The sequence below is a fragment of the Solenopsis invicta genome, chromosome 16 (assembly GCF_016802725.1).
Source record: "Solenopsis invicta isolate M01_SB chromosome 16, UNIL_Sinv_3.0, whole genome shotgun sequence".
NCBI classification, from domain to species: domain Eukaryota; kingdom Metazoa; phylum Arthropoda; class Insecta; order Hymenoptera; family Formicidae; genus Solenopsis; species Solenopsis invicta.
In genome coordinates, this window is record NC_052679.1 from 6613866 (window position 1) to 6637773 (window position 23908).

Here is a 23908-nt window from a genome sequence, read left to right on the forward strand (position 1 = left end):
AATTTCTATATAGTTTTGTAACTTTTCAAAAAATTTCTCCAATTTTTTATATGAATCTTACAATATTTCAGAATTCAGTATATGAACAATTCTTAAAAAAAAAAAAATTGACTTTCTCAATATTTTCAAAGAGTGTTCCCATCTTTGTGTGGGAAAATTCTGAGAAAAGTGTTCATATAACCTTTTTTCTAATTATTTGTACAATCGAAAAAAAATAAAGATCAAAGTTAATCTATGTTGAAAATGAGAGTAATATACGTTTCCTCTTCCTTAATTTCTCATTCTGGATTAGAAGTTTACCTGCGACGTAAAGATAGACTGAATTAAATAAAGAAAGGTAAAAGGAAAAATATAGACGCTGTCGGAGTCAAAAATAAATATTAAAACTCTAACACATACACGTTTCGCGTGCGCTCCGTCGCAAGAGTAATTTACGTACGATTCGATCGAAAAAAAAGCACGTCTCTTTCTCTCTCTCTCTCGCTGCGGACAAGGAAGGCGGAGGGAAAAACATCGGAGATACATAACAATGAATCGTAACAAGCTCCTTCCGCAACACGCACCTGCGTCAACCTGCACAGCGCTCGTTTTTCTCTTTCTTTTGTTTCCAATCGCAAGAATTCTTTACCGAGTGCCGACGAGTGCCGCGAGTGTTGGCGCGCGATCCCGCCAGAGGTCGGCAGCGTCGCGACCGGATCGACAGGCGCGTCCGAATCTCTCGGCGCACGCTATCGTGGCTTTCTCCACGGCGATTGTTTTGTGCGAGGCGAGGAGTCGACAGGAGTCGAGCTGTGCGTGTGCGTGCGTGCGTGCAAATAGTTGGAACGTGAAACGCGTCGCGGGCTTCCGTCACGTTCGTAGTCGCGAGCGTGGTGGATCGCGGACGATGCGAGGACCCGGGACGACGGCAACAACGACGACGACGACAGGTCGGCAGTCCTGAGACACGGAGCATCGCAGCCGCGGTAGCAGCGTCGGTGATCGAGGGGGGATCGACCATCGTCGACGGGAGGAATTGGGCGTGTGTCACCGAGAGGAAGGCTGATATCCCGTGTCCGGTGACTGAGCGGCGCGTGCGCGCGCGTCAACGGACACGCACGGTGGGCCTTTTGACGGATCCGTGACCACTCGCGCTGCAATGGCGACGGCGCCTGGCGACTCGCCTACTTTCTAAGCTCTATCGAGGTGAGAGGCGCCGATCGCACACGCGCGCGAGCGCGCGCGCGTGTTCTATCGCCGCGTTCTCCTCCGCGCCACGAAACCTCCACACGGCTGGTCGATCGGGTGATCGCCGAACGCTCTGCTACGAACGCGCGTCGCGCCGAGCCGTCATACGAGGGGATCGCGTCCCGTTGTCGCAGGTTCCGCGTCCGATCTCCGTTTGACGCGATGCGCCAGGTAGTCCGCCGGTGCAGCCGTGCAGCGTCGTCCCAGGGATTCGGGTTCACCGGAGAATGCGCGGAGGCACCGCCTCGCCACGGCCCTTCCACGCGGATGTGATCCTTCCGGCGCGGCACCTCGCCTCCTCTCGTCGCGATATCGTCCCGCCGTCGCGTCTTCGCGATCCGTTCTTCTCGGATCGACGACGACGCACTCGACGCACCAGCAGCAACAGCAGCAGCAGCAGCAGCTGACGGATCACCTCGCTCCATCTCCGGGGTGTCCTTGTGCGCGGGTGGACCTCTCCTCCTTGCTCCAGATAACGAACCACGATCGACGATCGATCGAATTAACGTGCGTCGACTCGCTCTTGATTTTTCGACGCCCACGTATCCGGCGATCGCCGCCGAGCGACGATCGTGAACTTAAACGAGCTCTCTTGGCGTTGCCCCTCTAACACACACACACATACACACACACACACACACGCATACGTACGCGCCAGTGATCGCGGTTGGTGGTGCGCGTTAAATGCGAGGTGGCGGAACGCGACTCGTGTCTCAACGTGGCCGAGCAACGTGATAGCGACAACGTGATTTGAGGGACGGGCTCTCGAGATCGTGACAAATCCGCGATAAAGCCGACGGCCGAAACATGGGGAACTGCTTCAGCAGCCCGACGGACGTGGAGAAGGAGAAGCCGGACAGGATCGGCAATCCCAGCATAGAGGCGGTCGCGTCACAGGTCAGCCCGGTGCCGACGCCGCCGCCGGATCCCATCAGGCCGATCCCGCAGATTCCGGACATGGACGTCGCAACCGCCAAGATATTCGTCGCCCTGTACGACTACGACGCCCGCACGGACGAGGATCTGAGCTTCAAGAAGGGCGAGCACCTGGAGATCATCAACGACACCCAGGGTGACTGGTGGCTGGCCAAGAGCAAAAGGACCAGGCAGGAGGGCTACATTCCCAGCAATTACGTTGCCAAATTGAAGTCGATCGAGGCTGAACCGTGAGTGCTCTCGTCACTTTGATGTCAGTCCCCAGTCGATTATCCAAGCGTCGATATTTGTTATCTCTCAAGTTTTCCACAGAATGTTAACATCTATGCAGCAGAATTTTATCACGCTGGTCATCGGCTCAAGCCACGTCTACGTCAAAGCAACATAGAGCGACACTCGCATTTCTGTTACCTCTTTCTGTGATGACTATTCTACATCGTGCTACCTTTACTTTTCCTATTTTTTTTTTTTTTGCTTCTTTCACCTTTTTTCTCTCTTCGTGCAATGTCTGGTTGAGATAAAAACCGACGAGTTCCAAAAAAGAGGCCAAAATAGAAAATACTGCGATAAAAGCAGAAAACAGAAAGCAAAGAGCATATTGTAGATTCATCTCGATTCAATTTGCCTTTTAGCCATTTCTAGTTCTGAAAAATTAGAAAAAGACACGGAGTATATTAAACCGAGATCCACGTTGGTAGAAATGGACATTGAAGTTCCAGAATGTTTTTCGACGTGCCTCGGCAGGAACGGAAACACCTGTTTTAGCTACCTCTCCACCAAAGGAACATTAAGGAACTTTTTGTTACCAGAACGAAATTTCTGCAACTTACTGTCTCTAGTTGTAGCGACAGGGCGTGACGGAGTGTCCACGAGTCTACGCTCAGGGGACACGAAGTTGCTCCAGACGGTTGCCTATATTTCCCTTTTTTCCCTCTTTTTTTTCTCTTTTTTTTCCCTTTGGTTTTACCTTACTGCTGCTGCATGAAAATAAATGGAAACAACTTGTGTTTCTGGCAACAATGAGAAATGTGCTGGAACTTTTATAAAATCGGACAATGAAAACAACACGAATGTTGCTTTATGTTTTTTCGGCGTGGATGTAGTTTTTAAGTCTATTGCACGAAGAAAAGCACAAGCAACGGGAGCAGGGAGTAACGATAGGCAATAGATTTTCAATCGGAAACTAATGAGAAGCTGCAAAACATATATACGAATCAATCAGAAGTTGCATAATCCGGGCTATTGCCCGTTGTTATTTCCTGTTTCTATTACCTGTGCTTTCCATTGTACAACAGGCTTAAGAGGTAAATCGCACGTTTCTAGCAATAACAGGCGACCAAAAGGTTCCTCAATGTATCATAGCTCTTAATCCGCGAAGCAGGGTTGATTCGCGTGCGGAAAAGGATCGTCCTCTTTTAGCCGTTCGTGTAGGCGGAAAGGGCGAATTTGTAAAAGCCTCTAACGCAAATTTGCATTTACAGATGGTATTTTAGGAAGATTAAGCGGATCGAGGCCGAGAAAAAATTGCTGCTGCCGGAAAACGATCACGGCGCGTTTCTGATAAGAGACTCCGAGAGCCGACACAATGATTACTCCCTTTCAGGTAACGTTCACAGAACGATAATAGAAACTAACCGGTCGTAATGCCGATGGGTGCGATAATAAATAAATGAATAAATGATCGGGGGCGTGATCGCGCGCGGAGTTGGCGTGCGATCACCATATGCAAAATTGCGGTTGACCGTTAAAGCGCCAAATTGGAATGTATGTTGTCGATGATTGTCCGTAGTGCGCGACGGCGATACGGTGAAGCACTACCGTATTCGTCAACTGGACGAGGGCGGCTTCTTCATCGCCAGGCGAACCACGTTCAGGAATCTGCAGGACCTCGTGGAGCACTATAGCAAAGACGCGGACGGTCTGTGCGTCAATCTGTGCAAGCCTTGCGTGCAGGTAAGCCCGACGTGTGACCGACACGATTCAGCTTCTAGATGTAATAGCGCTGATAATTGATAGGTAGATACGACCATTGCGCTCGCCGCTGCCAATGGTCACGAGAGTCGCGGTCTACGAGACTCGACGATGGGGAGTTTAGACAGAGATTCGTCTGCGAATTAAGACCTACTTGACGCGTCCGTTTATCGCCAAATTAGGCAGGTCTTTATCGACGGTGAAACGCGACGACACGTAATCTCACGGATAACGTTACACACGATAAGAATGCGTTTCATTCGAGTGCGGAATCGCATTGGATGAATCTCAATCGCAACGTGCGATGGGAAGGAGCGACTATAAATAGCATTGGCGCAGAAATCCTTTTGAAAATTACACACGCACACGCACACACACACACACACACACATATACCCACACAACAAATCACAGCGGAAGAGTCCATTGAGATCGTATCGGTGAATTGATAAAATGGCTTTATTTATTTTCAACCAATATCGTATTATGCTGTCTAAACTCCAACACTTTTGCAACGCGACGCGATCGATGCGCTTGATTATTCGCCCTGATTGATAATGGTAACACTCGACCAACGGTATATTGTTACAAGATATATCATTATTATTAATAAATATTGTTAATGTTTAATAAGATGAATAAGTATCTTTTTTTATTTTTATTTTTTTTTAGTTATTACTTCTACTATTTCATTATTGTAAACTACTGATGTGCAATACTTAGTGTAACATTCGAGTACAGAACATTTACAACATATCAATTACATCGATTACATCCGATTTTCTGATTCAGTTTGTTTATTCTTGGAAAGTGTCGCGAGTAGGGAGACACGAGTAAATGAAAATTTAATGATACGTCAAACGAGGTATAGTCACAATCTATATTGTTACATATATTTAAAAGAAAAAAAAAGGGGGGGAGAGATATCAGCTTTTTAGAAGCATTCATAAGCACTTACTGCGAAGTTCGATGTCTGAATAGATTGTGTTTGTCTGTTTATTGCTTGCCCTACCTCCCGGTGGATTTTCTTGGTAAATTGAATGTCCTAATATACGCCATAACACGTTCTTTCGATTCCTTTACTTTTTGTTTTCTCGACGTTGAAAACGCTTTTACATTTTTTATTGTGTCTGGCCTGTACATACAGCACAAGCCCGTTCTATATGGGATTATGTTTCAGAAGCAGTAGATTGTCATTCACCTAGAGATATCTCATATGAAAGCTCTGTACATTCGATGTAATTTTCATATTTATAACAACTTATCTCACACACCAATTCACTTAGCATCGTAGACCTCGCGAGAGGTGTAACATTCATAGGTAAATATTAAGTACCGAGATTGGCAGCACACACGACGAAACGACGCTTTTTCGTTTCACCGCGATTTATCGCTCTCGCTTGTGAATAACAATTTACGTACGAACAATTTACGTCTTTTTCATATACATATATGCATTTGTGTGCAAGTTTATATAAGTATTGATGCGAAAGCGAGAATCGGCTCGAATGTATGTGCTCGAAATCTATCTGAATACAGGATGTTCCAAAAGCGTTCCTACACACACGTCTCATCCATCCGTTATTCGAAAGGCGAACGAGCGTAAACGAGCGTATGTGCATGCTGTTCCGTTTAGATCATACATGTACCGTACGCGTATACCGCGTATTTCTGAGATTCGCGCGGCATGATCTTTTTTTCCCTAGCTGCGATATATTTGAGACATTCTGCACAATGTATCGCTCATTATTTCATCGTCATCTTTCTCCTCATTTCTCTAAAATACATACATCTTGGAGCGATCTCGCGATCATTTACCATCCAGGATCGTTATTGGGGGTTCTCACACGATTGCAGAACACGGAGAAAAGTAGGTTTGTATCCGCGAACAGGGAAGTTTAAGCGCTAGCGCTCTCATTTTTTTACAGTGTGCGTAGAATATTGTTCTTTACGCTTAGCTCTAGAATTTTTTTCTCATAAAGAAAACGAAACCAAGTACAGCTCCGTCATTAACGCAGTCGATTAAACACGAACACTCCTTCCTTGCACAAAATCAAGTTTCGCGAGACTGTCCCCTTGCCGACGACGGCTGATTCCGGGTCTGGCTTTGCTCGACAGGTTGAGAAACCCGTAACGGAGGGCCTTAGTCACCGCACGCGGGACCAATGGGAGATCGACCGTTCGTCACTGAAATTCCTGAGGAAGCTTGGCCAGGGCCAGTTCGGCGAGGTGTGGGAAGGTCTGTGGAACAACACTACCCCGGTGGCGATAAAGACGCTCAAGCCGGGCACCATGGACCCGAAGGACTTCCTCGCGGAGGCGCAAATCATGAAGAAGCTCCGACACGCCAAGCTGATCCAGTTGTACGCTGTGTGCACGATGGAGGAACCGATTTATATCATTACGGAATTGATGAGAAACGGCAGTTTACTCGAATATTTACAAGGTATGCGAGGTTTTTGACTTGATTCTTACTGGCCTCCTTGTCACAACTCTTGTACTACGTGATATAAAAAAGAAAAATTCAAGATTAAAAATAATCAAGACGTTCGTCAAGTAATTTTGTACAAAAATTTGTGCCAGTATTTAAAGGCTCGATCGATATACTTTTAGTTTTTATTTCGAATTTTCTTTACCTTTTCAATTATAATATATTGTTACTTAACACTTTATGTCCTCACTAAAAATCTGAAGACTTGGGAGCTTTATTTCAAAAAGTTACCATTTCTTTATCGCTCAAAAGAACGAATGTATTTCTCAGTCGGGTTTCTAGTTGCATATTCTACTTGCTCATTAATTTTTCAAGATGCTATCCCGAAATACTACAAAATCGATAAAGCTAATATTTCTGCAGTCATCTTTTTGTTACGTTACCGTTGTAGCAATCGTATTGTACGATCGTTTCAGGAAAAGGTAGAGGCCTAAAACTACAGCAATTGATCGATATGGCGGCACAAATAGCTGCCGGTATGGCGTATCTGGAGTCGCAGAATTACATTCATCGAGACTTGGCCGCCCGTAATGTTCTCGTAGCGGACGGAAATGTCGTTAAAATCGCGGACTTTGGCTTGGCTAGACTTATCAAAGAAGACGAGTATGAGGCTAGAATAGGGGCGCGCTTCCCTATCAAGTGGACCGCCCCCGAAGCCGCCAACTACAGCAAATTCAGTATTAAATCCGACGTATGGTCATTTGGTATCCTGCTTACTGAATTGGTCACGTACGGCAGAATACCTTATCCAGGTGAGATTTTGAAAACAAAAATAATCTTATACCGCTATTATGTTGAACTTTTCAAACTTTGAAGTCACATTAACATTTTTTTTATACACAGTATCTATGAAAGTTGATAAAATGTAAACGCGTTCTTCTTTCCAGGTATGACGAATGCCGAGGTTCTTCATCAGGTGGAGCATGGCTATAGAATGCCGTGTCCACCTGGTTGTCCTGACACGCTTTATAATATTATGTTGGAATGCTGGAACAAGGATCCTATGAAAAGACCGACTTTCGAGACGCTTCAGTGGAAACTCGAGGACTTCTTCACTATGGAAGGTTCCGAGTACAAGGAAGCATCTGCGTATTGAATAGGGAATTCCGAATTCTTCCATATTGCTCCATTAAGAGATATGATAATTGTGCCGTCGTCGTTACATCGTCGACGATCGTTACGGTCTCCTTCATTGATCTATTTGTGACGCTAGTTTTCGTGGTACTATTGGACGTGTACCGCAGTTTTTATACTCGAACAATGATGATTATTTTGCGAACGATCAATAGATAATAGCATAGTTTTATTTAACGGTAAAGTTTTCTGTTTTCCCGTCTTCTCTTTCTGTTCTGTCTTGACCTTTCTTTTCTACGTTCTCGTCTTCGCACATTCTGTCTGCCATAAATCTCGAAGAATGATATTTGTACATTTTTATCTATATGACTTGACAAACGTACATTGGCATTTTGATAGCTTTACCAGGAGCGATGACGAGGTTTTAGATATCGTTTTAGACCGCAGTAAGGATGTACACGTAGACGTTAAATGGCCTTTGTAAAATCGTTTGTAAGCGTCAGTTAGCGTGAGGTAGACCTCGATCATCAGGGTGATAATTCCGGGTGATGATAATGGTAGAAGTAGCGATGTAATATATTTGTGTACAATATAAGTTGTACTTTCTGTATTACAATTTCCGTGCATACTATGATGTGACGTAAAGTCGATTTCTATGCAAAATCAATGTGACAATGTTGAGATAAAACGACGGACCATATAAATGCACAACTTTATCATTCCTTCTTTCTTCTCGCTCGAGCGCGTGACATGAATTGCGACGTACTCCCACGATGCGGATACACGAAAGTCGCCGACGAAATAATTTTGCGCGCGCTGTGTACACGCATGCGAAGATCAGAAGGGATATATTGTATAATCGGTCCGTCCAAGACAATGCGGAAAACTGCGTTCTATGACAATTGCGTCGTATGACGTTTATATCCTTTCGTCTATCTCGTTTGTTTGTCACGAAATGTGGTAAATACTGACATAAACTGCCAGCTAACGTTTTCTAAGATACACTTGTTACTTATAACGTATAAGATCACTTTTCGGAAGTATACGCGTGAGAGTATGCATCTGTCGAATATATCTATGCATGAGAAATGTACGAATTTGTTGTGGAGGCGAGAAATCAGTTTACCGTCGTATCTTTAAGTACTCTGAGAAGAGAATGTACATCACGAATTATCGTCATCTTCGTTAATCATTCAGACATGATCATGTTATCGAATTCGTCATTTTTATATATTTTTATATATCGTGTCTAATATTTTATTATACTCATTTATTGTGACTTTTTACGTCTTTGAATGACTCAAAAAATTTGAAAATAATTATTATTACGCGTAAACATAAGTCGATAATATTAGATATACTTTATAAACATATGACTCCATAATGATAAATGTAAAATTATATAGATATTTTAGCAATATTTTGATCCCATTTAACACATACGCGCAAATATATACGGAATGTGCCAAAACCATCGCCATTCCTTCTGTCTATTGATTTTTCTATGAATTTAGAGTTGTTTTTTCCGTAATTGAAATATTATTGGAGGCTATCTTTCAATCAATTTGTGCAATCGTTTTATACTAAATACTAGTAACGATATAAAGATTCACAGAATAATTTCGTTTAATTTTAACGTTGATAGACTTCTTTGGTAAAACCGACTCTAATTTCATCAGAAAATAAACTCCCGGGGATTTGATGCAAATCATAAAACATCTTTACGTTCGAATGTGTGTATACATATATATACATTTATTTTAATTAAAAAGAAATATATATGTATGTATGTGCGTATGTATGTACACGCAATATCAACTCTAGCATCCATCTTCTGTTCTGAAATCAGAGCTGTGTTAATAGTACCAAATTAATCACAAATTTCACAAAGAAATGCGTGCTTTTATAGGCGGTGTTACCGTCGGCTAAAACTTTGTAAATCTGCACGATAAATCTTTGTAATACTGTTATCTCTTAGATTAACGATACATCGACCAATTTCCCAGAATTTATTTTTTTTTCAGTTAAGTCTTGTCTTACATTTCTTTGATAAATTTTAATATTTAGTAAAACAAAGTTATTTGTAAGAGAAAAAATGTTAGAGCAAGTAATTTTATATTTTAAAGTAAAGAAATTCATAAAATCGCATGCACGAAATCTGAGAATTACGAATTGTGACAACATTGCACTAAGAAATAAGATAAAAAATACTATATCAACTATAGAGAGTAATAAATGAAATGTAATGCAACGATTACAAGCACAAAACGGATGAAAGTTTACTGGAACTACTGTTAATTTTTATCCAAACTCTTTCTGTAATTACAAGGGAGAACGATTTCTCTATCGAATAATTATAGTAAGAATCTGTGGCGAGTGAAAATAAAGATACATTAGATGTATAAGAAATAATTGATAAAATAAACGCAACAGTTTTGTTTATGAAAATGAGAGTATTCAAACTTTTTTATCATATATCTTATAGCGATTTCGATTTTGGGGCGCGTTAAAAGAATCGTTTACATATATCAATTTTTAAAAATCGTTAAAAATAAAAAAAGTAAAAAAAATTTTACTTACAATTAGAGATGTGTGAACTATTCGAATACGAACTAAATTGAATTTAATTATGTAATTCGAATTTAAATGTAGCCACGATACCCAAAATATAACTGGTCCCGGTAATTATCTCAATTGCTGTCAGAATTTGTTGTATGTAACGAGCGGGGTAGTCGAGAAAAAATTTGGATAATTTCTTTAAGCTGCAATCGCGCGATACTATATTGCGAGAATTTAAGTGACAAGTAAAGGCGTGCGACGTTTCGCGTAAAGAGATTTTGTATGTTTCGACTTAAAATAAGTATATGATTGACATACGATAAATTCGAAAAAAAACTTATAATTCTACACCTTAATCTTAAAATACACATACTATATAATAGTTGGAAAAAAAAAACAAAAAGGTCGTCTGGTTGGGGGCTCTTCTGATATCCAGTTCTGATAAGTGACAGACCTTCCTTTCTCTTGAAAGCGGCGCCACGTTTACCCAGAGGTTCCTCCAGAAGCTCTCCGTAGGTACCGTGGAAGAATCATCGGGAGGTACCTCGATAGATAACGTAATGCTGAGAGAAATATATTTACTATATCCTTCTAAATGTCTATCGCGAAGGCAGCGATGAAAATCTATTAACGCGTTTTGACTTGGCCGAGTCACGACCGCGTCTCCCGATGATCAAAACCTGGCAGCCACAATTAAAAATTCGTATATGCGACTTGCCGGTTTCGAACTCGCCACCTCACTCGCGCAGCGTCCGAACACCAGACACTTAACGCACATGCCAACCGAACGACCCGATTTACGGTAGAGTTAAAAGCTTTCATAAGCCTCGCGCCTCGCGTGGCTAGCGTTTTCAGCGCCTCTATGGATCTCGGCATTACCGCCTGAGGAACTAAAATTCAATATGGTGTGTATGTGGTGTCGCGTGAGCCGCACTAGTGCCTTACACGTTGTGTTCCACTAGAATACACCAAGTCACCAGATCCGCGGGCGCGCGACGCGCGTCAGAGCGCGACAGGTGTCTCCTGGCTGTACAGGTGTTCTCTTCAGTCGGCCAGTGGTGGTCAGCGGCGCGCATTCGTGCGTGCGTGCGAGCATGCCTGCGTGCGTGCGTGCATGCGTGCGTGCATGCGTGCTCCGTGTTCCGTTCCGTTCCGTACCGTACCACTCGCGCGTCGTGGAGCGCGAGGAAAGTCTCGGTTCTCTCTTCTCTTTCGCGGCCGCGCGGCGCGAGTTCCGTTCCGTTTCGCGGCTCGAGACTTTTCCTACGAGAAAGTGATACATTCGCGAAAGAAACGCGGCGCGACGCCGCGTATGTGTGTACGTGTGTATGTCGGAACTCTGAATAATGACTTGGCCGAGGCGCAAAGTCATCGACTCAGGAATACCGAGAAGAGAGAGGAGGTGAAAGAAAGAGAGAGAGAGAGAGAAAGAGTGAGCGAGGGATCCCGGGCTCTCCTTCTCTCTCCCCCGGTGTATCCACGCCGCTTTCGAATAAACGCTATAAATTTTCACATGCCAACAGCGATCCACGCGCACGCCCGATCGACGGAAGGATGGACTCGCGTTGCACTGGGATATTATGTTAATCACCTTTTACGGTCAGAATGAGGGAGGAAGAGCTCGAGATATCACTCAAGGTAATCGCGTGTGTGTGGCTCCCGGCGCTCTCTCTCTCTCTCTCCTTCCGTTCCTTCTGCTTTTCAGCCTCGCCGCGATTTCTTTAAATTTCTTTTTTTTCTTCATTCGTCCAAATCTCTCCTCCGAATTCCGCGGACGCATTTCGTTTTTTTGCCTTTTTTTTTTTTATAAATTTGCGTTTCGTCCGCCGCTCCGATTTTCCGCCGTAGGAAAGGAAAGCGCGCGGCTTCCTCGCATCCTCGCTACGTCGCGTGTCGTTATCGTCGTGCTACGCGCACGAAGTTACTACTTCCCGGCGCGAGGCCGCACCACGCCGATTTTTTCATTCCATCGCATCGCTCCGAGGCGTTCCTCATCAGTGCTCGCTCTCAACGCGACGTACGCGACTTCTCCTCGGAATAACTCTCGGTGGACAGACGCGGGGTGTCCCTACACTTCACGAGATCGCCCTTTCATACACGAGCACTTTCCACGAAACGATTTAGAAGTAATTTTTCGAAGAATGAACTGGCGATTACACTCTGGAGGTCTCGCACCTGTGCAGTGAAAAAAAAATGTTTATGTTCAAGTACATTTTATTTTAACATCGCGTTTTCTTGATTAAAAAAATATTTCGCAAGTTTAGAAATAAATTATTTTATACTAGCTAATATTTATTTAATTTGAGAAAATGATGTTAAAATAAATATACTTACTCGAGCATAAAAAATATTTTTTTCAATATGTGGTAAAACGCATAGTCATGGTAAAATCAAGATGACATCAAGTAGAAGTTATTTTAGAAAAAAAAGCATCACGATTTCACTCGTTACACTTTTAACGGTGTTTTCATGATATAGCAATTCTTGATGTAACAATGGTTTTAAAGAAGAAGGTTGAAAAGTTAAATGTTAAATAACCAGTTGCTAAATTTCTAACTTAACTTAGATAATGTTTAATGAGTTAATTTTGAAACACATAGGCTTTAATTTATTAACTTTTTTCTAAGTGTAGAAGAAAAGATTTAGTTCCATATTTATAAAAAATAATCTTTGTTATTTCGTATCAATTTAATTTACAAATGAAATATTAAATTTAGAATCTAAATTTGAAAAATAAAACAATTATCAAATAAATTTAATATTTTAATATTTTGATTTAAATAATATAAATATTTGTAATAATATTTAATATTTTTTTAAATTTAATATAAATGATTTTCAAAATAATTTTTAATGAGTTAACTTTTAATTTTAATTAGTTATTTTCGAAACACCTAAACTTTAATTTATTAACTTTTTCCTAAGTGTAGAAGAAAAGATTTAGTTCCATATTTATAAAAAATAGTCTTTGTTATTTCGTATCAATTCAATTTACAAATAAAATATTAAATTTAGAATCTAAATTTGAAAAATAAAACAATTATCAAATAAATTTAATATTTTACTGATTTAAATAATATAAATATTTGTAATAATATTTAATATTTTTTAAATTTAATTATTTTTTAATTATTTTTAAATTTAATATAAACTTTTAATAAACTTTTAATTTAACTTAATTTTAAACCAAGTTACTTCTTCGTTCATACAACTCTTAACGCAATTAAATGAATTCTACAAGCCTCTCCATAATTAACTTTAATTTAATTTACTTCCTTCAGTTTGAAAAAAAAAATTATTTTACTCAACCCTGATTTTAAATCACTTCAACATCAAGAATTTATCACCGTTAACAAAGAATTGAGCGAGATCATAAAGATTTTTTTTGTAAAACGACTTCGACTTATTAACGCCATCTTGATCTTATTATAATTTTGTATTCTATATCTAGGCAATTATCTTCCATTCGCAGCTGAAAGGAAGATATGGAATTGGCGCTCGCTTTCCCCTGATATTTACGTATAAATGGAACCGTTATCAATGCGTAGTTCCGCAATAATCATTTATATCAGTCACATTTATACGCAAATTAACTTACTCACCAGACTCGTATCAGCTCATTCATCTTTGGCCGCGATATTTACGCGGCGCAAACTCTATTATCCGATCGCATTATTTTCGCCGTACGAAAATTCATCAACGCTCAAGTTATCCCAAGTTCTTGGCGAGCATCGCCCAGAGTTCGCCGCGATCTCGCCGGGAATCGACTCGATAAATTTCACACGCGATTAACACGCGAGGTAGAACCCAGCATGCTGTTAATCGGTCGCGAAGAGTCGAGTGGATAATCGCGTATGCGTTTACAATGTATACGTAACTTAACAATTAAATAATATAGCTCTATGCAATTTTTTATAAGCACGCGAGCTTGTATGTAATAAATATAAACATTTCGTAGATTGTTCTATTGGCACGTTTAAGTATCTGCACAGAAAAAAACAGTATCAAACATTAGTGCCAAATAAAAGAATATATTCTCTCCAGCAATCATTGTTTCGCATTCCTTGAAAAAAAGAAGTAATAAAATATTTCAATAAATTGATTACTATATCAGTAATTAATGATATTTCATCAGTTACTGATATAGCTAATAAGTTTGTTAAAACACTTTTTCTTAAGGGATATAAGCAAGGAATTATATGCTTGCCTACATATGTGTGCCTACTTACTTATATATAATTTAATCTTGTTTCAAAAATTTGATAATCTTAAATTTCAGTAAAATATTATATTTTTATTTAAATATTATAATAGTCCTCTAAAAAGCACAGTGATTGCTTTCGATAATAATAATATAGTATATATTTAAAAAATTGTCATTTTTGTTTTAAAAATATTATTTTCTATACTCTTCCTCTCTCAATTGACGAAAATTAATATTGAACAGTGAAAATATATGTTTCTTAATAAAACTATACAAAACTTCTTCATGTATGTAAATTATGTCTGTTTAACGTTATGTAATCTTTTCCCAATATTTAACATTTCAAAAATAAGAATGTACTCTTTTTCTGTGTACAAAATTCGAGCACAGTAATTTTCTTGTTGGTTTAAGGTTTAAAACTTATCTAAATTTTCGTTTGTTCTTGGTTTTTATGTAAAATCGTGTTTTGCAGCACTCGTTTGTAAATTTGACGAGGAAGTAGCATTAAGCGAGTTAAATCAAAATTCTTATACATATATTAATAAGACCCTAATAAATATTTATACAAAAGATTATTTGGATCCACTTATTCGTTTGAAATGTAATCGTTTACACTACAAAGCCATTTATGTGTAAAGTTATTCACTAAGAAAAACATGATTGCAATTACCACAATTTAACTGCAATTTAATTGCAATCATTTTCGATGCCAACTGTATGTCCAGTTATTTGAACCATAAAAATTATAGTTATTATTATAATTGCGTAAATACTAAGCATCTAAACGAATGTTAGAAATGTGACTGAATTTATTATAAAAATGTTTATTTTTTTTCATGTCTTGATATGTTATTATGTTAATACTTGAAATTATAATTTATAGTTAACTTTTAGCTGGCATCCTTACAATCTAGGCAAGGGGCCTGAATTTCATTTGCTATAAGTTGTAATATTCATAGGTGAATGTCGAAAATGAAATTTACGCCACGAGGCTGTCTCAGATTGTTACGCGTTGCGCATCTGACTTTTCAATCGCAGCCGCGCTAAGGTGGTAAATACAAAAAGAAGGGAAGCGCATGCGAGCTCGGTCCTGCTCCAGTGATCTCTGCTTATCTCTCGATTGCCGGTAACGGTACTCACTCGCGTTTTCATCGCGTACGCGGCCTGTTGCCGAAGACCTGCGCATTTACGCTTTCCTTATTATTTATACAGCGTGTCCCCGAATTGCCGGATGTTCTTGCACGCATCTCTTTCGCATATACAAATTTTCCTTGGTCGAGATAACGTGGAAGGATCAGCCGCAACTCTCTGCAATGCATCGCTTGTTTTTACGTTGCCGAGGTTTCAAATTCCGTTAAAGTCCACTCGAAATCCTACAACGTGACAAATGTTACGTTATTGATTTATTCAATTTGCGGACTGCACTCAACATTTTCAATCGCTAATTAATGCGAGGAAGTTATCACCGTCCATCGATTCTAAACACCGTTAAAAATAGGCAGCAGAATTTAATGTAATATAACAGAAACAAATTCCAAGCGGGTACATTAGAGACGTTTAATGTTGTCAAAAGTGCGCTAAATTTCGTGCGCGTACTTTTTTGAAATCTAATGTACTTCAAATTGAATGCGTGACTTATGCCCATTTCCACCAATGTAGATTAACTTTGATCTCAGTTTAACTTACTCCTTATCTTTTTCCATTTCTTAGAACTAAAGACAAATAAAGAGTAAGTTAAACTGAGATCAAAGTTAATCTGCATTGGAGGAAATAGGCATTAAGGTGATGCTAAAGTCGTCCTTTTTTACCGATCGAACGTTAATTTTCGGGCACGCCGTTCTTCTAATTGCATTTACAAATTTAAAAATCCTTTTCCACAATTAAAGTATAGACAGTAATGTATAACGGACGCTATATAAGGATAATAAAAACGAAAAAAAATTGGAAAATTATTTTCAAATTCTTTTGTTTTTTTTGTCCTTATATAGCGTCCGTTATACATTATTGTCTATACTTTAATTGTGGAAAAGGATTTTTAAATCTGTAAATGCAATTAGAAGAACGGCGTGCCCGAAAATTAACGTTTGGTCGGTGAAAAAGGACGACTTTAGCATCCCCTTAAAAGTACATTGAATTCCATGACACTTTTAACAATGTACATTTGATACGTATTCCGGGACAGGACACCTTCCGCGCTCATTCTCTTGCTCGCCCGGTACGTGGAAACCAGTCGAACGTGGCGAGCATGGTTTACCGAGGTTTACAGCTATCGGGATGGATAAGTCAAGATAAGGATACACGCGCAGAACGCGGGAAAAACTCCGGCCGGCGCGGACCGGACATCAATTTCACCGTATCGTTTCCAAGAGCGCTTCGATACTTTCGTATACGAACATTCCTTAGATTCCTTCCGTCGCTATACACGTCGTATTAAATTGTAAGCCAATTCTAAACCCAGAAGCGAGACTGCCCACCAACGGCCAGTTTCTTCTTACGGACTTGCGTTTCTATCGATGTAACCCACTTTTTAAGCAACGTGCCGTCGCGTCGGTGGTATTTGGGCAAAAGTTATTTGGGCCATGACCCCTTCTTCGTTCTCGGTCAACGGCTTAATTAGGATTGACAGTTAATTACAGTTGGAGAGACAAGTAAATTTTATAAGCCATTAATTGTAACTTGATTTATTGTTAATCAAAAAAATATATTAACTTAGCCAATCCTGCTATTAATTTCTATAAAATATAAACCGTTCGATATATTCCAGATTAATTTGCATACAAATGTAATTCGATCTTCTGAATATAAATATAATAGTAACATATTAATATATCATTTAGGTGGTGATAGTGGGCAACGGCGCCGTGGGGAAGTCGTCGATGATTCAGAGGTTTTGCAAAGGTACATATACGAGGGACTACAAGAAGACGATCGGCGTAGACTTCCTGGAGCGTGAGATCGAGTAAGTAATCGCTCAGGGAACATAATGGGATTGTTTTAATTCTTAAAGTTGACTCGAAAATTGATTTTACTTTCTACCGTGAACGCGGCGTTCAAAATTGAATTTAATGTACGATTTATTTATTAATAATTTTACACCTTTAGAATTTGGGGAAACTATTCAGGAATATCGCGGATGTTGGAAAATAGTGAAAAATTGAATCGATCTGACTGTTAGTGTCCACTGATCTGATTATTCGTTGCTGATCGTAGCGTCATACCGCTACATTCGCGTGTTAATAAGTTCGAGAGCGACGTGCCTGAGAAAAACTCGATTTTAATCGTGCCAGCACGAGTTACCGTGGGATACTTCTCGTGTCCCCTTCTCAACACCGGTTACCGATGTAATGTCGGTCAATATCGGGAAGGAATTTTATCTCGTTGCATCTATGGCATCTTTTAACAGCTATTCTACGATTGAAATTGTTCTTCATGTGTGACTCTTCTAGCAATCGTATAATTCGCAATAACGATTTGATCCTTAACTCTTAAATTTAAAAATCATAACGTATATGCATTCGCACAAATAAAATTAGGAATATAAATAGGAATTAATTAGGATTAAAATTATAAATTTAAATCTAATTAGATAAATTAAATGTTAAAATATTTCAATGACAATCCAAAGATAGATTAAAATTTTGCTCTATGTCTACGGTTAATTAGTGTATTCAATGAGTAACAAATGTTTTAATAATGTACATATTTATGCGGACAGAGTCGATGGCGAGGATGTAAGACTGATGCTGTGGGATACTGCAGGACAGGAGGAATTTGATGCGATAACCGCGGCGTACTATCGCGGCGCACATGCCTGTGTTCTCGCTTATTCGGCCACCGATAGAGATTCTTTCGATGCAATTCCGTCATGGAAACTCAAGGTACAAATCTCTAGATTTTCACTCGCATCGTTCATTGCTAGGAACGATTGATTTTCTTGTTCACTCGATTCCCTAAAATTTAGCTTGCTTAAAACTTTCCACTTAATTATTCGCCAATTATGCGATAAAAAAAAATCGACTTCAAATTAGCGGAAAAGTTCTATTATTAAAAAGATATTCGATTTTTATAGACACTGCACAATTTTCTTAAAATATTTTTTTATAGGTCGAAAATGAGTGCGGAGAAATACCTACAGTCCTGGTGCAAAATAAAATTGATCTCGTCGACCAGAGCGTGATCGATCCGTGAGTATGCAGTTCCATTATTGAGTTTCCTTAAAATAAAACTCGTAGTCTGAAGTATCCCGTCGTTACAGGGACGAAGCCGAAAGGCTCGGTCGTGCCTTAGGCTGCAAACTTCTGCGGACGTCCGTGAAGGAGGATATCGGCGTAATGAGCGTCTTCCGACACTTGGCGTCCCGATGTCTGCACGAGATGCGTCGCTCCGACGACGATTATCAAGACGACCTGAGATTATATTCCGCGGAGCCTAGATCTCCTTCCGTCATAAGTACGAGATTTTAATTGTCTTACAGCTCTCTAATTTGACTAACAGTACGCGTGAATTACACTGCGTGTCTCTCATTGTTCACAGGTGCATTTAGTCCGGACGGGTCAATGTGTGGTCGTAACGTCGGTAATGGAACGATAATCCTTCGGCCCGGCGGTCACAAAACGAAGAGTCATAAGAAACGAAATTTCGTGAAAAACGCTTGTAGGCTCTTGTAGCTATTTTGTTTTTTTTTTCCGTGTACGATAAAGTTACATCGCGCGCTCCTTATTATCGCACGAAGACGTCGAAGGTACGGGTGTGTCTTGTAAATATATATAGTTTATTCTCTGAAGGCGTAAACGGACGGTGATTTACAGTGTCCGATAGTGCAAGTCTTATGTACTCTAATTTACGACCTACGACGGTTTCGTGTATAAGAACACATAGTACGCATAACATTTGGGAACTCATTAATTTAAACGCAATAGAAATAATCATCATATAATTAATAATGTTGCTCATAACGTTAACCAAATGGTTGTAGATTGTAAGGTACGGAAGATTTAATCGCAAAATATTAATTGCAACTACGCGTACTCGCAAATGCAAATAGGATGGGAATAGTGATAACGAATATGACGCGTAATTTGTAAATATCTCGCCATATTATCATATATATGTGTTAAACGATTAATCGTTAAATTGCTTTCAAGGACCAAATTATGAAATTAAGATTTTTATGTCGATACGAATGTAGCGATAAATAATAACAATAATAGTAATATAATTATTATTTACAGATTAGTGCGTCGATTAATTTTATTCAAGATTATCCAAATTCAATAATAACTTAAGACTTCCACCATGCTCAATTTTACAAAATTTTGATATTAACGAAAATAAAAATGCATTTTGAACATGTATTGTGGTTTAAGGCTTTTATCTCTTTAACGTAACGATGGAATTACGTTGTCAAAAATGAGAAATCGTCTGATTTCTTTATTTCTTTACATGTGTCATCACTTTTGACATCATAATTCCATTTGATAATTGAAATAAGAAATTGTAATAAAACAATGAAAGCTTTAAGCACAGTTTGTGTAAACTACAGTTTCTTAAGGCAATAATATATTACAATAAGTTATACTTAATAACTAATGTATTTTTTACTTATTTGTAATATTCTGGAACACAATAAAATCTCTGTACATTTTGCTAAAACTGACCTTTGATAAACGAAATCTTAAAAAGGGACGCAAATATAAAACAAAGAAAAAAAGATTTTAAATTTAAGATTATAATGAACAGAATATTTAAATTGCTTAAGGAGCTTTGATTATAAAATCAAATTAAGCCGCTTGTATTACAATGTAATAATTACATAGTAACGGATTTACTTTTCACGAATAAACGCACGATTCTATTAGAGTGGGAATATAAAGAAGCCCATTTACTTTATATTTTCAAAGTTACATCATTCGTGCAATATTTAAAATTTTACAGATTCTCAGGAAATCCCTTTTTATTTCAAAACGTACAGATTTGAAAAATGTTATCGAACGCTTTTCAAAATTCTTTTTTTCAATTTTTTCTAAAGTGCCAAAATATTAAATCTTAAAATACATTCAGGAATCACATAAACGTCGAGACCCGGTATCGCATCGCTACAAAATAAAATTCAATCAATCATTGTGTATTCCATACACAGCCAAGTTTCACTCGAAGTAACGACAAATGTGGAAGGAAAATGGAAACTTAGCCATACAGAAAAGGCATAAAGAATATTTCTTTCCCAAATATCCCTTAAACCGCTACAACAGCGCTTTAGACCGTCAAAAGCTTCGCCATTCGAAACTCATATGGAAAATGAGACAAACTTTTTTTATCTACCAAGCAATTTCCTTGATGTCATTTACTGAGTCATTTCCAAGATGTGCATCTTATCGATATAATCGAGTAATCCCTGTAGCCTTTTTTTAACTCGCTTTTGGTCATCCAATGTGCAGCCAAGAATAGCAGTTTCGAAGATTTTGTCGGAATGTCCCATGCTATGGGAGGAGCACGCATTCATGAATTCGGCGCAACGTTGTCGAGTGCTGTTCGGGTCCTGTCGCAGGCCTACGACCAAGCTGTCGATCAAGCCGTTAACCTAGATTAAATAAAATATTTCGTTATTGGATTATAAAACTAAATTTTTTATAGGAGATATATTGGAATCAAGCCTCTTAAAATACCTGATGTAACGCTTCCTGCTGAACGTGATCTCGTTGGACAGTGACCAATACATCTACAGTGGAACAGCGCATGGACAGTCTATCAGCATACCTCAAGATATCATCTCTATCAGCTGAATATCAAAAAGATAAGCGTTTTAATGTTATTTCGCGGAAAAAAATTAAACAGAATATAAGTTGGGACGCATATGGTAAAATCAGCCAAAGAATCTTATTAATGGATAACCTATCTAATTCGTCCCATTATTTTAATACATTAAATGTTCCTCCCAAGATCAAAGAAGCAGTAATCTTGCAAGTACAATAATTAGTAAATACACGCGCAACATGAATACTAATCACAGAATAATCATTCTGATATAAGTGAGATATCTTTCCCCCTGTCCCACTTCCTCCGCCACTGATATTCTAACCAATTCTAACCACGGTTAGACAGAGATAGCTCGCGGTCTCCCGGTTAATTGCGGTAACGCAAATCAAATTGTCCACTCACGCTCCTCGAGAGTGTACAGCATGTCGTTGTTCCTCAGAGTGTCCAAGGTCGTCAGCAGACCATCCTTCTCCTCCATGAGTCTGGCAGCATCCTTCCGCAGTTGCTCTACGTGAGCCTCGATATGATCCAGCAGGCCGACTATCCTGTCTTTCGGCTTTTGCTCGTTACTCGGTTGCTCCGGGCTCTCCATGCTGCGTCTCTTTAGCTTAGCATTAGCTTTCCCGGCGATCTGATCCCGGCGAAATCCTTGACGATTGCGACGCAAGCACGATCTCACACGCGCGCGCGCGCGCGCGTCCGTCCGAATCCTGTCAACTCACGCGGCTGCGTCGAAAACTGCTAGGAAGTACGAGATTGTTCGAGATCCGTTACGTTTAATACCACAAGGATCGTTCCTCTTCCACTTTACATCGAGACCAAACCTCTCGCGCACGGTTCATCCCGATTCACCTTTCCTCCTTTTTTTTCTCACATTGGAGGGAAAAAGAGAAACAATGAATCGCGCGCGAGCCCAGTCGTAACACGTGGAAAAAGAACAAACCAGAACAAACCTTAAATCAGAGAGGGACCTCGCTGCCCGAATGTCGCACGTCGTCACTCGCGCTCTAATCTGCTCTAATCGGCACGACTCGACACTCGCCTAAGAAGTGTACGAAGTACGAATAGCAGCAAGAGCGGTATCTTGTGATTACAGAAGCCCGATGTCTGTGGTCTGTTAACTGTTTCCTCTTACGCAGTATAAATGCGGCACGTTGATACAAATATGAGATAACTGAACGAATGAACGATTCACGAGCAATCTGACGTCAATTTGTATATATATATATATATATATATATATATATATATATGTATTTATATTTATATGTGCACTCTAATATGTTATTTCAATTCACTTTGCATCTCGGAACAGCTTGTTCATTCAAATCACGAGAGGCTCCTGTGTTTCTAGCTTTAGTGAACCCTTCACAGATGAAACAGGCAATCTGCGATAATCTGTCGTAAAAAATGGATTTATAAAGATATAAAGATTTTGCGAATACGCTTTGAGATATTTTCGTTCTCATTTGTGCATGTGTGGTTTCCAAAATCGAGTCAAGAGACTGTCCTCTCCCGAATTTTTTCTAAAAATATCACTTAGATTTTACAGAGTGAATTTTTTCGTTCCTTGATTGATCAATCGCATTATGCGCAAATGTAGCTTTGTTTAGAGCAAAGTTGCTCGCCTTCACTCACTTCGAATTCAGTTGCTGTCATTGCTGATTTGACCAGCTCTGAGACTTAACCTAAGCTGACAAATCGCGACTCGCTTCTCCCTGTGAGCGTTTCTCCCTTTCCGTGAACGTGCGTTCAGAGTGAGTATCGCACCCTTGTAGAATTTATTTTGTATCCGTATTATTTACTCGTCATCGTCTACCGTTTCGCGTAAACATTACTTCGGGCTCGATCAAAAAAGAATAATGTTTTGTATTCTTTGAATCGTTTTGCACATCGTTAGAAGTTTCTCATCGAATTTTTGTTTTATTTCAGGTTTATCAGACTACTCTAATTAATCATAAAGAAAATATGGTAAGTAAATGAATTTATTGTTTACCTTTGTTGAATTTTGCGCATTTCTAAAAATGTTGATAGAAACGTGTACTTCATATTATATTTGTATCAATGTATATCCGCAACCAAACATAACCTATAAAAAAGATTTTTGGTCGATGGTTGCACAAATTATTTTATTTTGTACTTTCAGCCACGAGAAATCAAAGAGATCAAGGACTTTCTGCTGAAAGCCAGGAGGAAGGATGCAAAGTGTAAAGTATCTAATAATTCGAATCTCTTTACGAACCATGTTTTGCGCGAGTATAATTCTCCTGCTCTTTTCACAGCTGTGAAAATTAAGAAGAACGCAGACAATGTCAAATTCAAAGTTCGCTGCTCTCGATTCTTATACACCCTCGTAATCACAGATAAGGAGAAGGCTGAGAAGCTCAAGCAATCCTTACCACCAGGTATAATAAACTCAAATGCATCTTATAAATTAGATTTGAGTGTAACGATATTTTCTAATGCTTCATTTACATACAACACTTTTTACAATTAATATATTTTATAAATTTTTAAAAATATTTTAAGACTTTAGTTTTTAATGATTGCAATTTTTTTTCTTAGGTTTACAAGTAAAGGAAGTAAAAAGGAGTGAGCGTGTGTAAAATGATTAAATAAAATGATGTTTTTAAACACGAGTTTTTTTAATTTCCTTCTTAGTGGTGTAATAAGAGCTTCGTATTGCGTTT

At 39.2% G+C, this 23908-nt stretch overlaps 4 protein-coding genes across 7 annotated transcripts; 3 read left to right on the plus strand and 1 right to left on the minus strand.

Annotated features, from left to right (window-relative positions):
- Positions 1 to 1161: 1161 nt before the first annotated feature.
- Positions 1162 to 10147, plus strand: LOC105204850 (tyrosine-protein kinase Src42A). 2 transcript variants are annotated; one of them, XM_011174088.3, is made up of 6 exons: positions 1162 to 2393; positions 3645 to 3766; positions 3953 to 4116; positions 6253 to 6580; positions 7042 to 7377; positions 7513 to 10147. In XM_011174088.3, the coding sequence occupies exons 1-6, from the start codon at positions 2035 to 2037 to the stop codon at positions 7719 to 7721; spliced, it is 1518 nt and encodes a 505-aa protein (XP_011172390.1). In that variant the 5' UTR covers positions 1162 to 2034; the 3' UTR covers positions 7722 to 10147. The 2 variants fall into 2 exon arrangements, with proteins under 2 accessions (XP_011172390.1, XP_025993054.1); XM_026137269.2 differs by having other exon boundaries at positions 6259 to 6580.
- Positions 10148 to 11161: 1014 nt separating this feature from the next.
- LOC105207991 (ras-related protein Rab-23) lies at positions 11162 to 20114 on the plus strand. 2 transcript variants are annotated; one of them, XM_026137283.2, is made up of 7 exons: positions 11164 to 11660; positions 11782 to 11896; positions 17300 to 17421; positions 18178 to 18340; positions 18567 to 18646; positions 18718 to 18911; positions 18996 to 20114. In XM_026137283.2, the coding sequence occupies exons 2-7, from the start codon at positions 11864 to 11866 to the stop codon at positions 19127 to 19129; spliced, it is 726 nt and encodes a 241-aa protein (XP_025993068.1). In that variant the 5' UTR covers positions 11164 to 11660; positions 11782 to 11863; the 3' UTR covers positions 19130 to 20114. The 2 variants fall into 2 exon arrangements, with proteins under 2 accessions (XP_039314506.1, XP_025993068.1); XM_039458572.1 differs by lacking the exon at positions 11782 to 11896 and having other exon boundaries at positions 11162 to 11660.
- On the minus strand, positions 19379 to 22359 carry LOC105207979 (BAG family molecular chaperone regulator 2). Of its 2 annotated transcripts, XM_011177699.3 has the most exons (4): positions 22172 to 22359; positions 21621 to 21956; positions 21128 to 21240; positions 19379 to 21042 (listed from the first exon to the last, which is right to left on the minus strand). In XM_011177699.3, the coding sequence occupies exons 2-4, from the start codon at positions 21808 to 21810 to the stop codon at positions 20806 to 20808; spliced, it is 540 nt and encodes a 179-aa protein (XP_011176001.1). In that variant the 5' UTR covers positions 21811 to 21956; positions 22172 to 22359; the 3' UTR covers positions 19379 to 20805. The 2 variants fall into 2 exon arrangements, with proteins under 2 accessions (XP_011176001.1, XP_011175992.1); XM_011177690.3 differs by lacking the exon at positions 22172 to 22359 and having other exon boundaries at positions 21621 to 22129.
- A 497-nt stretch (positions 22360 to 22856) lies between these two features.
- Positions 22857 to 23857, plus strand: LOC105194512 (60S ribosomal protein L38). Its single transcript, XM_011159456.3, has 5 exons — positions 22857 to 22975; positions 23151 to 23189; positions 23365 to 23425; positions 23501 to 23623; positions 23784 to 23857. The coding sequence occupies exons 2-5, from the start codon at positions 23187 to 23189 to the stop codon at positions 23822 to 23824; spliced, it is 228 nt and encodes a 75-aa protein (XP_011157758.1). The 5' UTR covers positions 22857 to 22975; positions 23151 to 23186; the 3' UTR covers positions 23825 to 23857.
- The last annotated feature ends 51 nt before the right edge of the window (positions 23858 to 23908 follow it).